Source organism: Rhinopithecus roxellana, chromosome 5, assembly GCF_007565055.1.
Source record: "Rhinopithecus roxellana isolate Shanxi Qingling chromosome 5, ASM756505v1, whole genome shotgun sequence".
NCBI lineage: Eukaryota > Metazoa > Chordata > Mammalia > Primates > Cercopithecidae > Rhinopithecus > Rhinopithecus roxellana.
This window is the reverse complement of record NC_044553.1, coordinates 170,123,032-170,137,988: the sequence shown is the minus strand read 5'-3', so window position 1 is coordinate 170,137,988 and position 14,957 is coordinate 170,123,032. Positions and strand designations below refer to the sequence as shown.

At 49.3% G+C, this 14,957-nt stretch overlaps 1 protein-coding gene across 1 annotated transcript in view; it reads left to right on the top strand.

Moving 5' to 3' along the window:
- CORO2B (coronin 2B) overlaps positions 1 to 14,357 on the top strand; it is a 151,149-nt gene extending 136,792 nt beyond the window's left edge. Inside the window, exons 6-12 of the mRNA XM_030931680.1 lie at positions 399 to 515; positions 1,033 to 1,137; positions 1,708 to 1,804; positions 4,966 to 5,078; positions 5,405 to 5,495; positions 5,675 to 5,814; positions 12,397 to 14,357. Coding sequence (XP_030787540.1) covers positions 399 to 515; positions 1,033 to 1,137; positions 1,708 to 1,804; positions 4,966 to 5,078; positions 5,405 to 5,495; positions 5,675 to 5,814; positions 12,397 to 12,528 — 795 coding nt within the window. The 3' untranslated portion in view covers positions 12,529 to 14,357. The remainder of the gene's footprint in view (positions 1 to 398; positions 516 to 1,032; positions 1,138 to 1,707; positions 1,805 to 4,965; positions 5,079 to 5,404; positions 5,496 to 5,674; positions 5,815 to 12,396) is intronic.
- Positions 14,358 to 14,957: the final 600 nt, after the last annotated feature.

Sequence of the window (14,957 nt, the reverse complement as noted above, 5' to 3'; positions counted from 1 at the left end):
GAGGTGGCAGCAGGGCTGTACTCCCTACAGATGCTCTAGGAGAAAGCCCATTCTTTGCCTCTTCTGGAGGTTGCTGGCTCCCGTGGCTGGTGGCCACATCCCTCCAGTCTCTGCCTCCAGGGGTCACACACCTTCTCCCCTGTGTGTCTGTGTAATCTTACCTCTCTCCCACAAGGACCCTCATGATGGAACCCAGGATCCACCTGGAAAATCCAGGGTAATCTCATCTCCAAATCCTTAGCTTAACCACATCTGCCAGGACCCTTTTCCAAATAAGGAAACAATTGCAGGGGCCAGGGCAGAGAACATGGGTGTATCTTTTCAGTGCCACTATTCATCCCACTGCAGAACCCACATGTTGAGGACCCTGGCTCACCACTTCCCTCTGTTCCTACTAGGAGGCCAACTGCAAAAACCACAGAGTGAACCGGGTGGTGTTCCTGGGGAACATGAAGCGGCTTCTCACGACAGGGGTCTCCAGGTGGAACACGAGACAGATTGCCCTCTGGGACCAGGTCAGCCATGGGAAGGCCTGCTGGGTTTGGGCCAAAGGAAGCGTCATTGCCTCAGAGGTCACTTCCTCAGAAAGTCAGGAGCCTGGGCCCGCACACCAGCTTCTCATAGCATTCCCAGCGGAGAAATCAGACAGAGACCCCCAGAGGCCGAGCTTGGGTACAGAGGCTTCAAGGGACAATGTCGGCCACACCTGCAAGATGTTCACCCTCTTTTTCCAGAGTGGGGGCTGAGCTCCAGAGAGATCAAGAGACTTACCTGGGGACACATAGCAAGTAGCACGTTTGGGCACAATGAGAACAAGTCCCTTGCCTCCTGTTTGTACAACCCTTTCCGCTGCCCCTGGCTGTGTTTTGTGACAAGAAAGTCAGTCTTGCCACCACCCATAGGACGGGCTTTTTAACATCTAGGGGAGGTCTTAACATAAAGTAGTTGCTGTCCTAAGAGGCCTTGCTGGGATTTGGGGAGGGGCATACCATCCTGCTTGCAGAGAGGCTGAGACTAGCTCCTCTCCCTCAGGAGGACCTGTCCATGCCCCTGATCGAAGAGGAAATCGATGGGCTCTCTGGCCTCCTGTTCCCCTTCTATGATGCTGACACCCACATGCTCTACCTGGCTGGAAAGGTAGTAGGAGGCGGGGGAGGGCCCGGGGAAACCTGTGGAAGAGCCCTGCCTTCATTGCACCCCCACAACTGCCCCACCCCCTTGAGAATAGCCAGCCTAACCTCTCTGGTGTTCCCTGACCCGACCCAAGTTCCTGGGCCTCACCTCTCCCAATCACACCTGCCCTCAAGTCTGACACCCATTCTTACTCAAGTGTCTGCTACCAAGAATTCCTTCAAAGGTGAGCTGGAGTGGGTTTTACATTGGAGTAAAGATCAGAGCCTGCAGTGTAGTCAGTGATGAATGATGGAATTTGAGATACCCACCAGGAGATCCTTGGTGAATATAACTTTGTTTGTCAGAAAGGCTGTCTACACACACACACTCACATCAGCCCATCCACCTCCACCTCCACGCACAGTGAGTCCACTGTGGTGCACCCACTAGGAGCCTAGAAGCCAGGTTTCCTTGTTTTTTTTTAACCACCCATGAAGCACAGGGGAGAGCTGTCTTCAGCTGGCTCCTGGGACCAGGCCCTGCTCTGCCCTCCCTACCTGCCACCTTCCTCATCTCCATCTCTCCTAACCCCAGGGTGATGGAAACATCCGGTACTACGAGATCAGCACTGAGAAGCCCTACCTGAGTTACCTCATGGAGTTCCGCTCCCCAGCCCCGCAGAAAGGCCTAGGTAAGGGGCCCCCAGGCTGCCACGGCTGGTGTGCTCGTGCACGGGAGGACATCTGGCCCATGGGTCATCCCCTCCCTTAAATGGAAAATCAGACTCAGAAGGCCACAGCACATGTGCAAGTTGGAACAGAACCTATAAGAGCTGGCCCTGCTGCAGCTGTCACTGCCCACTGGACCGGTGCTGTCACCCCACCGCGCTCACATCCACCATCAGTAGCAGCTTGCCAGCATGTGCTCTGCGTCTGCACTCCTGATCGCAGATGGGGAGCCTGAAGCCCACAGTGGCTATGACGATGGTGGGAAGTAGTCCAGTAACTAAAGGTCAGAACGGGGTCTGGGCACAAGTCCCTTCCTGAGCCTCTAGGAAGCCGGGACTCCCAGACCCCAGCAGCAGCTCTGTCTGCCTGATAGGGCAGGAAGAAGTTCCAGGTGTTCCCGTGACTGCAGTCCCAAGCTCCCTAGGCTCTCAGGCAGAAACAGAGAGGGCTCCGGAACTGACAGGGTGTAGTGAGTGAGAACCCACATTCTCCCACCACTAAAAGTCTTACAACCAATTTTCCATCCTTTCAACTAACCTGGTAATGCATATGATTCAGCAATTCTACATTTGGGGTCCAAATCACCCAGTGAAACACCTATTTTCAGGGACCTCCCGTTCCCACCTCTGCGGTGATCCTCCTTGGAGCTTGAGTCTAGTTTGCTTTCCTGTGGGTCTGGTATTATGGACAGGGCCTGAGGGCCAGCTTCCATCAGGGCTGAAAGAGCCTGACAGCCCACTCCAGTGACCAGCAGCAAAGTGGAAGCCAAGAGATGTCCAAAGTCCTAATCACCATTCCATCAACTTTACCCTTCCCCAACTCTGTCATCCCCACCTCCTTCACTGTCACTCCTGCATCAAATAGTATAAAAATCTGCCTGAACTTTGGAGTCAGACCTGGGTTTACATTCTGGCTCAGCTGTGCACTTAATCCCTCTAAGTCTCAGTTTCCTCATCTGTAAAATGGGGATAATCAAACCTTCCTTGAACGGCTAATGTAAGGTTTAGAGACCATATGTGCAAGGCACCTGACAGAGCACTTGACTCCTCCTGCTCCTTCACATAGCTGTTCAACAAACAGTTATTGAGTTCCAACTGTGTACCAGACCTTGCACAAAGACCAGTGGCAAATAGAACATGGCCTTACTCTCATGGGGATCATAGTCCACTGAGCAGGAGACAGGCAGTAAACAAATAAGAAAAATATTGTATGGGGATGAGTTCTAGGCAGAGAGTCAAATGGTATGCTAGAACAGAGAGTGACTGGGGGCTACTTTACACAGGTGATCGGGGAAGACCTCTCTGTGATGATATTTTAGGTTGAGCTCTGAAAGATGGGAAGGAGAAAGAGCAGTCCCAGCAGGGGAAATGGTTAGTGCAAAGGCTCTGTGGCGAGAATGAGCCTGACATGTTCTAGGAACAGAAAGGAGGTCAGTGTGGCTGAGCACGGTGTAGACTCTGTGATGTAGCAGGAGATGGGGATAAGGTGTTAGGAGACCGTTGGAGAGCTGGGCAGGGGCTGAATCCATGGGATGCATTAGCCTGGGAAAGCAGTTTGCATTTGATTAGAAAATCATTGTGGGGACGGTTCTTTTTCTTGAGTGGGAGATGAGACAACATGATGTGATCTGAAATGTTAGTTAAGATTGCTCTGGCAGCCAGGTGTGGTGACTTACGCCTGTAATCCTAGCAGTTTGGGAGGCTGAGGCAGGTGGATCACCTGAGGTCAGAAGTTCGAGACCAGCCTGGCCAACATGGTGAAACCCTGTCTCTAAACCCTGTCACTAAAAATACAAAAATTACCTGGGTATGGTGATACACCCCTGTAATCCCAGCTACTCGGGAGGCTGAGGCAGGGAGGCAGAAGTTGGGAGTTGAACCTGGGAGGCAGAAGTTGCAGTGACCTGAGTTCACACCACTGCACTCCAACCTGGGCAACAGAGCCAGACTCTGTCAAAAAAAAAAAAAAAGTTCTCTCTGACTTCAGTAGAGAGAATGGATTTGGGAGGGGCAGGAGGAAGGCAGGGCAACCAGTTAGGAAGTAGTTGTAGACTTTTAGGCAAGAGAGGATAATAGGTGGACAGGAGGAAGACAGGGAGAACAGGATGAATCCAGATGTTTAGATAGTAATGTCACCAGGACTTGCTAAGGTATCAGATGTGGAGGGGTGGAGAGGAAAGAAGGAGGAAGGACTCAGAATGACTCACCTCATCCTCATCTTCATCCTCCTCACCTGTGACCACTATTGAGCGTTTGCTGTGACCTAGGCACTTATTATAGACTCAGACAAATTAAGCAGCTCACCAGAGGCAGGTCTTACCTGCTGAGTAGCAGAGGCAGAACTCGGACCGAATCTGCTGACTCTTAATCCCATTTGGGAAACCATTTCACCCCTTCCCTCCAGCTCCTGGAATTCCTTTATCTGGAAGAGCAGGCTTCCAGCCTGGTGGAGGAGAGGCAGAGCCTTAACTCATATTCACAATACAGGGAAAGAAACTAATGTTGTCTGTGCTCGTCACGGTGCCAGGCAGTTAATGAGTATCTTGGCACATATTCTCCTGACCACCTCATGTGGGGCCACTGTTGTCCTCCTCGAACTAGCCAAGGAACTAGAAGCTCAGAGAGTTGTGACTTGCCAAAGGACTCCCAGATGGAAAGGGGGCAGAGTTAGGATTCAAACCCCGTTGGTCCACCCCTAGATAGAACTGTGCTCCTCATGCCGCACTGCCCCTCATCCCCATGATAGATGTTCAGCAGAGGCAGCTGTTAGGGACACGTGGCAAGTGAACCCACACAGGCAACATGTGCACACATTGTTGGTTCTAGGAGACATAGAACAGAACAGCAATCTCAGGCTGCATCCAGACCTCTTCCAATTCTGAGAGGTCCAATTATAAAGCGTGCACTGTGGTGAGGCAGGTCTGGCCCAAAGAGCTTGAGAAGTGACCATCCAGAGACAGAGACTGATTGAAGAAGCTCCGGTCCACCCTCTGCCCTCTGCATGGGCCATTGCCTCCAAACCTAAGTACATTCCTCAGTCTTTCCCCAGCCCAGAACATCATGGGGTGATGTCACTGAGAGGCAGTTTCTGGTACCCCATGGAGCCGCATGTGTGCCTGTTACAGGGGTCATGCCCAAGCACGGGCTGGATGTGTCAGCCTGCGAGGTGTTCCGCTTCTACAAGCTGGTGACTCTCAAGGGCCTCATCGAGCCCATCTCCATGATCGTGCCCCGGAGGGTAAGTGGGGCTGGGCTGGGCTCCGGGAGGGGGGCCTGCATCGCATCCTAGCCTGCTCACCACTGACCATGACCCTGGAGAAACCCAGGTGAGAGATGTGTTGTGGACTGGGGTCTTCAAACCCAATTTGGGGTGAGGAGCATTCTCAGATGGGACACTTGGGTTTGAGTGCAGGCGGGTAGTTCTAGGAGGGAGACACAGTGCAAAGGCATAGAGGCAGGAGAGCAGGTAGCGTGACTGGAGATCAGTGAGAAGAGTCTGACTGAAGAGTAGGGGCTTTTCTAGCAGCCCCCCATCTGTCCTCTCTTCTGCTCCTCCCCCTGCAGTCAGATTCCTACCAGGAAGACATTTATCCAATGACACCAGGCACGGAGCCAGCACTGACCCCGGATGAATGGCTGGGAGGCATCAACCGAGGTACCACAGCAGGGGACTCCACAGAGCACAGGAGGGCTGCAGCCTTTGCCTTCAGCGCAGCTTGCCCCAGTTCCCCTTGCCTATCCCCCTGCTTGAACTTCCCTCCCACCCAGCCTGCTGGACCATCACCTGACAGCCCATGGGATCATCAATGAGAGCATTTCCCTTGCCTTCTTTAGATCCCGTGCTGATGTCTTTGAAAGAAGGCTATAAGAAGTCCTCAAAAATGGTATTTAAGGCTCCCATCAAAGAAAAGAAGAGTGTTGTGGTCAACGGAATAGATTTATTAGAAAATGTCCCACCCAGGACAGAGAATGAGGTAAGGAATGTAAGTTATTACCTCCACAGGCCCTAGAAACACAAGACCTTTACATTTCAATTACGGGCTTCAGGCCTTTAAGCCAGTTCCATTCTGAGACATTTTTCTTTCTGTGACAAATACCATAAGTAGCCTGATACTGGTTTCTGATGCCTCTGACCCCGATAAATAGAAGCTGGGATGTCTGGAGATATCAGTTCCCCACACCACCCCCACACCTCAAATTCACTAACCTACAGAGTTATGCATCTCCTCATGAATTCATTTCAGAACGTTGCTGTCATTTGGTGTTCCAGAAGTTATAAATTCCTGACTAACAGGGCAAGCCTGGCCTGGTGTATCACAGCCCTGCCTCCCTCACTGGCGTTGCAGCAGTGCTGGGGTCTGACACTTCCAGTCTTTGTGGAAGAGACTGGGTGTTTATTAAGGTGCTCTTTTTTTTTTTTTTTTTTTTTTTTTTTTTTTTTTTTTTTTTGAGACAGAGTCTTGCTCTATTGCCCAGGCTGGAGTGCAGTGGCACGATCTCGGCTCACTGCAAGCTCCTCCTCCTGGGTTCATGCCATTCTCCTGCCTCAGCCTCCCGAGTAGCTGGGACTACAGGCGCCTGCCACCACACCACTCATTTTTTTGTCTTTTTTTAGTAGAGACCGGGTTTCACCATGTTAGCCAGGATGGTCTCAATCTCCTGACCTCGTGATCCGCCCACCTTGGCCTCCCAAAGTGCTGGGATTACAGGCGTGAGCCACCGCACCCGGCCATAAAGGTGCTCTTTGTACCACTTGGAATGGGAGCAAGCTCTTTCGGGGCAGCTCGGCTGGGTCTTGTCCATGTCCCCCAGTTGTATCTCCTTCCAGCCCACCTCCCATTCCCTGATGCCAACATGGTTTAGCTCAGCTGGGGTTCACAGGATGCCTACTGTGTGCCAGACATAAGGCATGATATAACTGAAATGGAGATGGCTGCATGACCCCACCTGCATTTGAATCCTGGTTTTGCCATTTCCTGGCTGTGACTGAGCAAGTTTACTGATCTTTATAAGTCTATTTCCTTGTGATAAAATAGGGATATGGAATGCTATGAGCATTAAAGAGATAATTCATAAGTGTCTAGCACTCTTCCTGGCTCATATTAAGTGCTCAAAGGAATAGGTCACCTGTATCAGCTATCTACTGCTGTGTAACAAATTACCCTAGAACTTAATGGCCTAAACCCACAAACACTTATGAGCCCACAGTTTCTTTCCATGCCCATGGCTGAAGGTCTCTCATGAGGGTACAGTTACACTGTCCACTGGGGCTGGAATCACATCTGAAGGCTCAATTGTGGAAGGATCTACTTCCAAGTTCACTCATGTGGTTGCTGCTGGGATTCATGTCCTCAGGGGCTATTGGACTGAGGGCCTCAGTTCCTCCTTGGGCTGTTGGCTGGAACTTCCCTCAGGTCCCTGCCATGTGGACTCCTCCATAAGGCAGCTCACAACAGGGTATGTGAGCAGAAGAGCAAGAGAGGGCACCCAAGATGGAAGCCAGTCTTTCTGTCACCTAATCTTGGAAATGGTATCCCACTACTTCTGCCCTATTTTGTTCATTTGAAGCAATCTATTAGGGCCAGCCCATGCTTGAGGAGAGGGAATAACATGGAAGCCATCTTAAATTAGACGCCGCCTATACCACCAACTTATGTTATCACTATTTTTTTTTTTTTTTTTTTTTTGAGAAGGAGTCTCACTCTGTTGCCCAGGCTGGAGCTCAGTGGCACAATCTCAGCTCACTGCAACCTCCACCTCCCAGGTTCAAGTGATTCTTCTGCCCCAACCTCCCAAGTAGCTGGGATTACAGGCGTGCACCACCATGCCCAGCTAATTTTTGTATTTTTGGTAGAGATGGGGTTTCACCATGTTTGTGAGGTTGGTCTTGAACTCCTGACCTTAGGTGATCCACCCGCCTTGGCCTCCCAAAGTGCTGGGATTACAGATGTGAGCCACCACGCCTGGCCCATTATCACTATTATTAATAAAAATAAGACCCTTCTTGACCTCTGGGACCTCACAGTCTTAAGGGGGAGATTGGCAGGTAACTTGATAATGGCCGTAAAATATGCTTGTATGCCATTGTAGAGGGATATTCAGGGCTGGATGAAATGATGTGATAAATGGGATTTGCTTTAAAATAACCCCTGAGGAAAGTAGTGCAGGGGAGGTGGGTGGTAGTAGAGATGAAGTAAGAATGGTCCCACAGGCTGGGCGCGGTAGCTCATGCTTGTAATCCCAGCACTTTGGGAGGCCAAGGTGGGTGGATCACCTGAGGTCAGGAGTTCGAGACCAGCCTGGTCAACATGGTGAAACCCTGTCTCTACTAAAAATACAAAAATTAGCCAGGCATGGTGGTGCATGCCTGCAATCCCAGCTACTCAGGAGGCTGGGGCAGGAGAATCACTTGAACCCAGGAGGCGGAGACTAAAGCTGAGTGATGGGTACTTGGGGGTTCATGGTGCTATACTTTCTATTAATATATATATAACATTTTTCATTTTAAAAAAGTTTTAAGTTTTTTCTTGTATTTATTTATTTATGTTTTAGAGACAGGGTCCTGCCCTGTCTCCCAGACTGGAGTGCTATGGCACGATCATAGCTCACTACAGCCTCAATCTCCTAGGCTCAAGCAATAATCCCACCTTAGACTTCCGAGTAGCTGGGACTAGAGGCATGTACCACCATGCCCAACTAATTTGATTTTAAACATTTTTGTAGAGACGGTCTTACTATATTGCACAGGCTGGTCTTAAACTCCTGGGCTCAAGCAGTCCTTCCACTTTCGCCTCCCAAAGTGCTGGGATTACAGTCATGAGACACTGCGCCCAGCTGTTTTCTTGTTTTTAAAACAACCCTACTTTTTGAAGATAGAGACACAGGGGTCACTGTGATAGCCCAGGAGGGCAATAACAAGGGCCTGAACTCAGTTCTGGCACTGGGTCTGGAGAAGGCAGGGTTCAGTAGTAGTTAAATCAAACAGTATTTCGCTGTAGATTTGCCTATGTGAATCAGAACTGAGAACCTGGAGGAGAACATTAAAGGGTCTCAGAGCAGACAAAACAGATGCCACAATCTACACCAAAGTTGTGCATCTTCCTCGTTGGGAAGAAGCTTTCTCAAAACCTGCTGACTCTGGCTTTATCCATAGTTTTAATCATCACAGCAGTTTGGAAGCAGCCAATTAGAAAGTGCGGCTGTCAAAGGTGGACACATTGATCTAAGTGTGAGGAAACAACTCACAGCTTGATGCAAGGGAAAAGACCTACAGTTGTACAACTCAGTAACTTTACTAAAAATCGCTGAATCGTATGCTTAAAATGAGTGAATTTTATGGTGTGTGAATTACACCTCACTAACGTGGTTCTTTTTGACAAAAGTGGACCAAAAAACAATGCAAAGAAATGTTGAGAACTTGGAAGACACAAGAGTGTGTAGAGTCATTTAGTGCAAAGGCAAATAGTATGTCATACCTCTGAACAGATGTAACTGGGACTGGTGGTTTGTTAGTTAACAAAAAATATTTTTTTTAAGTTAGTTAAAGGAGGGAATTGTGGCTGGGCTCAGTGGCTCACGCCTGTAATCCCAGCACTTTGGGAGGCTGAGGCGTGCAGATCGCCTGAGGTTGAGAGTTCGAGACCAGCCTAACCAACACGGTGAAACCCTGTCTCTATTAAAAATACAAAATTAGCCAGGCGTGGTGGCGCACGCCTGTAATCACAGCTACTTGGGAGGCTGAGGCAGAAGAATCACTTGAACCCAGGAGTCTCAAAAAAAAAAAAAAAAGAGAGCGAATCTTAAAAATGATACATACATTTTTTTTTTTTTAGACAGAATCTTGCTCTGTCACCCAGGCTGTGGTACAATGGTGCAATCTTGACTCACTGCAACCTCCACCTCCCAGGTTCAAGCAATTCTTCTGCCTCAGCCTCCCAAGTAGCTGCGACTACAGGCGCCCACCACCATGCCCGGCTAAATTCTGTATTTTCAGTAGAGACAATGTTGAGCAGGCTGGTCTCGAACGCCTGACCTCAGGTGATCCACCTCCCTCGGCCTCTCAAAGTGCTGGGATTACAGGTGTGAGCCACGGCACCCAGCCGATAGATACATTCGTTTTTGTTGTTGTTGTTGTTTTGTTTTGTTTGGGGATGGAGTTTCACTTTGTCGCCCAGGCTGGAGTGCAGTGGCATGATCTCAGCTCACTGCAACCTCCACCTCCTGGGTTCAAGCAATTCTTTGCTTCAGCCTCCCGAGTAGCTGGGGTTACAGGCGCCTGCCCCCACACCTGGCTAATTTTTATATTTTTGGTAGAGACGGGGTTTCACCATCTTGGCCAGGCTGGTCTTGAACTCTTGACCTCGTGATCCACCCACCTCGGCCTTCTAAAATGCTGAGATTACAGGCATGAGCCACCATGCTTGGTCAATACATTCTTTAAACCATTTATTTTTGTTTTAAACATAAAACATGCCAGGTGCAGTGGCACCCCTCTAGTCCCAGCTACTCAGGAGGCTCAGGTGGGAGGATCGCTTGAGCCCAGGAGTTTGAGTCCAGCCTGGGCAACATGGCAAGACTCTATCCCTAAAAAATAAAAGTAGGCTGGGGTGATGGCTTACACCTGTAATCCCAGCACCTTGGGAGGCTGCGGAGGGTGGATCACTTGAGGCCAGGAATTCAAGACCAGCCTGGCCAACATGGTGAAACCTCGTCTCTACTAAAAATACAAAAATTAGCCGGGCGTGGTGGCACACACCTGTAATCCCAGCTACTCCAGAGGCTGAAGCAGAAGAATCCCTTGAACCTGGAGGCGGAGGTTGGAGTGAGCCGAGATCGTGCCACTGCACTCCAGCCTGGGTGACAGAGCAAGACTCTGTCTCAAAAATAAGCAAACAAACAAATAAATAAGTAAATAAATAATAAAAATAAAACATATACATTCATTTAGCATATTTTGATGCCGGACCAAGACCTTTTCTTCAAGGAGGTCCTCCCTGGTTGGAATCTGCGATGTATTTCACACAAATCACACCTTAACTCCCATTTCCGGTTTCCATTTCTTTTAGGTAGAAAAATAATTTAAAGTCCATCTGAAAGCAAAGTCCTAGTTTTTACAGTGTTTTCCCTCATCTTTTTTGGAGACATTGAGGTATAATTTGCCTATGGTAAAATTCATCCTCTGTAGTGTGTCGGTTTCAGAGTTCTGACAAACACACGCAGTCATGCAGCCACCATCAGCCAACATATAGAATATTCTCCAGTCTTTTAGGGCTACATCTTCCACACCTAATTCAGCTGCAATTTTTTTTAGCATCACCTTTATCAAGATTTTCTAAAGCATTTAATTAAGTTTTTATAGAAACAACAACTCTCTTTTTGTGCTCATTTCATCAATTTACATCGTATTTCATTAAATTATGCAATTACAATAACAATGTAATTCACACCAGAAAGTTTGAGGCCAAACACAATTGACTGTGAGTAACATTCAACTCAGGTGTGCAGGAGCCGCAAGGAGCCTGCTGCTTTCCAGGGCTCAGCGTTTTGTGGACATCTGTCAATATGTTTTACAGGAGAAATGGAGGCGGGTTAAGCTAAAGAGTCGTTGGGGTGAAGATCTGCCAAGATAGCTGTACATGAATCCCTGACCAGTGCAAACTTTGGTATTCTTGTCATAGTTCCTCATCAGTAGGAAAAAAGCTAGATTCCATTCTGCATCCTGAGCCTCCTTAAGAAGAGAACGACACAAAGCATTTTAGAAAGTTCTAAATTATCAACACAAGCCAGGCGCGGTAGCTTACACCTATAATCCCAGCACTTTGGGAGGCTGAGGCTTGCGGATTACTTGAGGTCAGGAGTTTGAGACCAGCCTGGCCAACATGGTGAAACCCAGTCTCTACTAAAAATACAAAAATTAGCCAGGCATGGTGGTGCATGCCTGTAATCCCAGCTACTCAGGAGGCTGAGGCAGGAGAATCGTTTGAACCCAGGAGATGGAGGTTGCAGTGAGCCAAAATCACGCCACTGCACTACAGCCTGGACGACAAAGCGAGACTTTGTCTCAAAAATAAATAAATATGTAAATTATCAATAATAATGTAATACATGTAATAATACATCTATTATGTATTATTATACATCTATTATGTATTATTGTACATCTATTATCATATATTATTATAGATGTAATAATTAATACATCTATTAATACAATGGTAAAGAAAAGCATTAGGTTAGGACCCAGAAAGGGACAAGCTTGGGATATTTGGAAAACTGGACTGTTTGGTCACTCCTTTTTCAGTGATCCTGAATCAGTTAATGACGCAGATTTTGTTTGTTTCCTGCCTCACAAGGGAAAGTAAGAGCTGTGCACTGAGCTAGAGATGGGAGAGGTGCAGTGGTGATGAGTGGCTGGGGAGAATAAGTGGATCAAGCAGTGGGAGGCCTGGGGGAATGTGAGGGCACTAGCGGCAGGCAACTGAGACTCACCCGGGAAATCCTTGTCTCACCTGCTCTCTCCTGGGCCCTCCTTGGCCCCCTCTCTTCCTCCATCCCAGCTCCTTCGAATGTTCTTCCGGCAGCAGGATGAGATTCGACGGTTGAAAGAAGAGCTGTCCCAGAAGGACATCCGCATTCGGCAGCTCCAGCTGGAACTGAAAAACTTGCGCAACAGCCCCAAGAACTGTTAGCTCCGCAGCTGGGCTGTTTTCTAAGCCGATCTCTCCGTCGTTTCTACTCGTCCCTTAACTTCTCCCTTACCAGTGACCCCAGAGACAGAGCCAGGACAGGAGAGGGGGCCAGCCTGAGGACCCCCGCCTACCACCTCGAGAACTGGAAGCCAACCTCTGACCTCCTGACCTCATGCTAATAAAAGTCCCCAGCTTCTCCTGGAGACCCCCGCCGGCAGCCCCTTTCCCTGCCACCCCAGGACCCAGGCTTCCCCTCAGTTGGGTGAAGACCACAGACTCTGGGGTTGACGGGGCTCTATCTCAGTGGACCAAGAAGCAAAGGGGGAAGCGAGATCTCAGCTAGACTTAGAACTTGGACTTCTCCCCTGTGAAGGGGGCTGCCAGGACATCTCAGCACTCCCACCTGAAGCTCTCAGCATCACTGAAGGTACCACAGCGTAAGTGCTGGACTGCAGGCTGCAGTGATCCCTCCTTCGTCCCACCCCCTCTTCCCCCAGCAGCCCCAGAAGCCTGCCTCACCCGACGAGGGCAGCGAGCGGCCCGGCTTCTTTCTGTCTCTTCCCTTCCCACCCTCTTGTCTTCAGGGAATTCAGAGGATTGCTCTCCAAGGCCATAATGACCCCTTGCCTTCCCCATGATTCTCTTCAAAGCTCTTGCACACCCTTTTCCCATTCAATTTGTGAGCCAGGCAGGGTAGGGATTAGTGTCCCCATTTGACAAATGACAGAACTGAGGGTTGCAATGGGGAAGTGACTTATGAAGTCACCCAGCAGGTTGACAATGGACCCACAACCAGGACCCTGGGTGTTCAGACCCCAAGGCCAGGGCCTTTCCCACTGCATCAAGATGCCAATCCCATTATGGGCTTCACCAGTGCCCAAGTCTCTGCGGAGAATGAGAACTGGAAGCCACTGCTACCGTCTACCCAGCACCAGTAGTGCCGATGTGCCACACTGCCCAGTTGAGGCCCCTCACGCTGTGCCCCTAGATCCTTCAGGTCCCCACCCTCAGTTGTCACCACCACCCTCCCCAGGGTACTCCATCTGAGATGAGGCCTCATCCTCCTGGGAGCTGAGGCTGAGAAGGGTGGAGCTTGGCCCTGGAGAAGGCAGACCAGGGTCTGATGGCTTCTAGGGATGCTCTGCGTGTGTCTCAGCACCACTATCTCAGCCACTTTCAGCCTTATGCACGTAGAATGACCACAGCCACTTGCATCCGTATAGCACTTTAAAGTTTCTGCAGTCCTTTAACACATAGGATCTCATTGAGCCTCACATCTACTCCCTTCTGCAGATGAGGAAACCGAGAGAAGTGGCCCAAGGTCACGCAGCTCTGAGATGTCACATTTCATTTGATCTTGTACACATTTTCTTTTATTCCTTCTTTTTTCCTCCTTTCATTTCCCACTACCCACAAAGAGTTTATAAACACTGTTCTCAGAAGAGTCACAGTTTGGGGTGAGATCTGGAAATCGAGAAATGGGTGTCTACTCTTTTCTTTCATTAGCTAGGATCTACTAGATGCATTATACTCCATACCTGCTTTTCCCGTGGCCGCCCTACGGAAAATCCCATCCACAGAGGCCAGGGCTACCCAAGCCCCTCCAGGTGAGCTGGGCCTTTCCTCTAAGAACCTCCATCCTCCCAGCCAGCTACAGTAGGGCCTCCTCAACCCGTACCCCACAGCTAGACAGTGTCAGCACTCATCTCCTCCTCCCCACATTTCTGGAGCTTTTTTTTTTCTTCCCCAATGACCTTTGTGGTCTTCTGTGATTATTTATGCTGCCTCCCAAGGATAGAATTGAAATAAAATGTTTTCAACTTATCAAACCTGGGCATAGCCATCTCATTTAACCCCGGTGGTTCCTGTTCTTGGTCACCATGGTACCTTGATGGTCAGCTCCCCACCCACAGCTCCTTTGCCTTTCTGGAATGACAACCCACGTCTGTACCTACAGATATAATTTCACACTTTCATTTATCTCAGCACTATTGACATTTGGGGCGAATAATTCTTTGCTGTGGGCGCTGCCCTGTACATTGTAAGATATTTAGCAGTATCCCTGGCCTTCAACAATCAGATGTCATAGCAACCCCCATCCAACTGAGACAACTAAAAATGTCCCCAGATGTTGCCCAATGTCCCCTGGGGTGTCAGAATCACCTCCCGGTTAAGAACCACTGTTCTACCACTATTCAATAGATGCTGCACCGTGTTGGGGTCTGGGTGAGACCAACACTCTACACTGGAATGGTGCCTTGCAGTTTATCAGGCAGGATTCCACACACTTGACTCCTTTGATCTTCACAGCAGCTCTAAATGGTAGGTCTGATTATTCCTGTTTTCAAGAAAAGCAGTCAGGCCCGAAGTGGTGACATGTTCAAGGTCACTCAGCCAGTGTAGTGGGGGAAATACACAGGGACTGGATC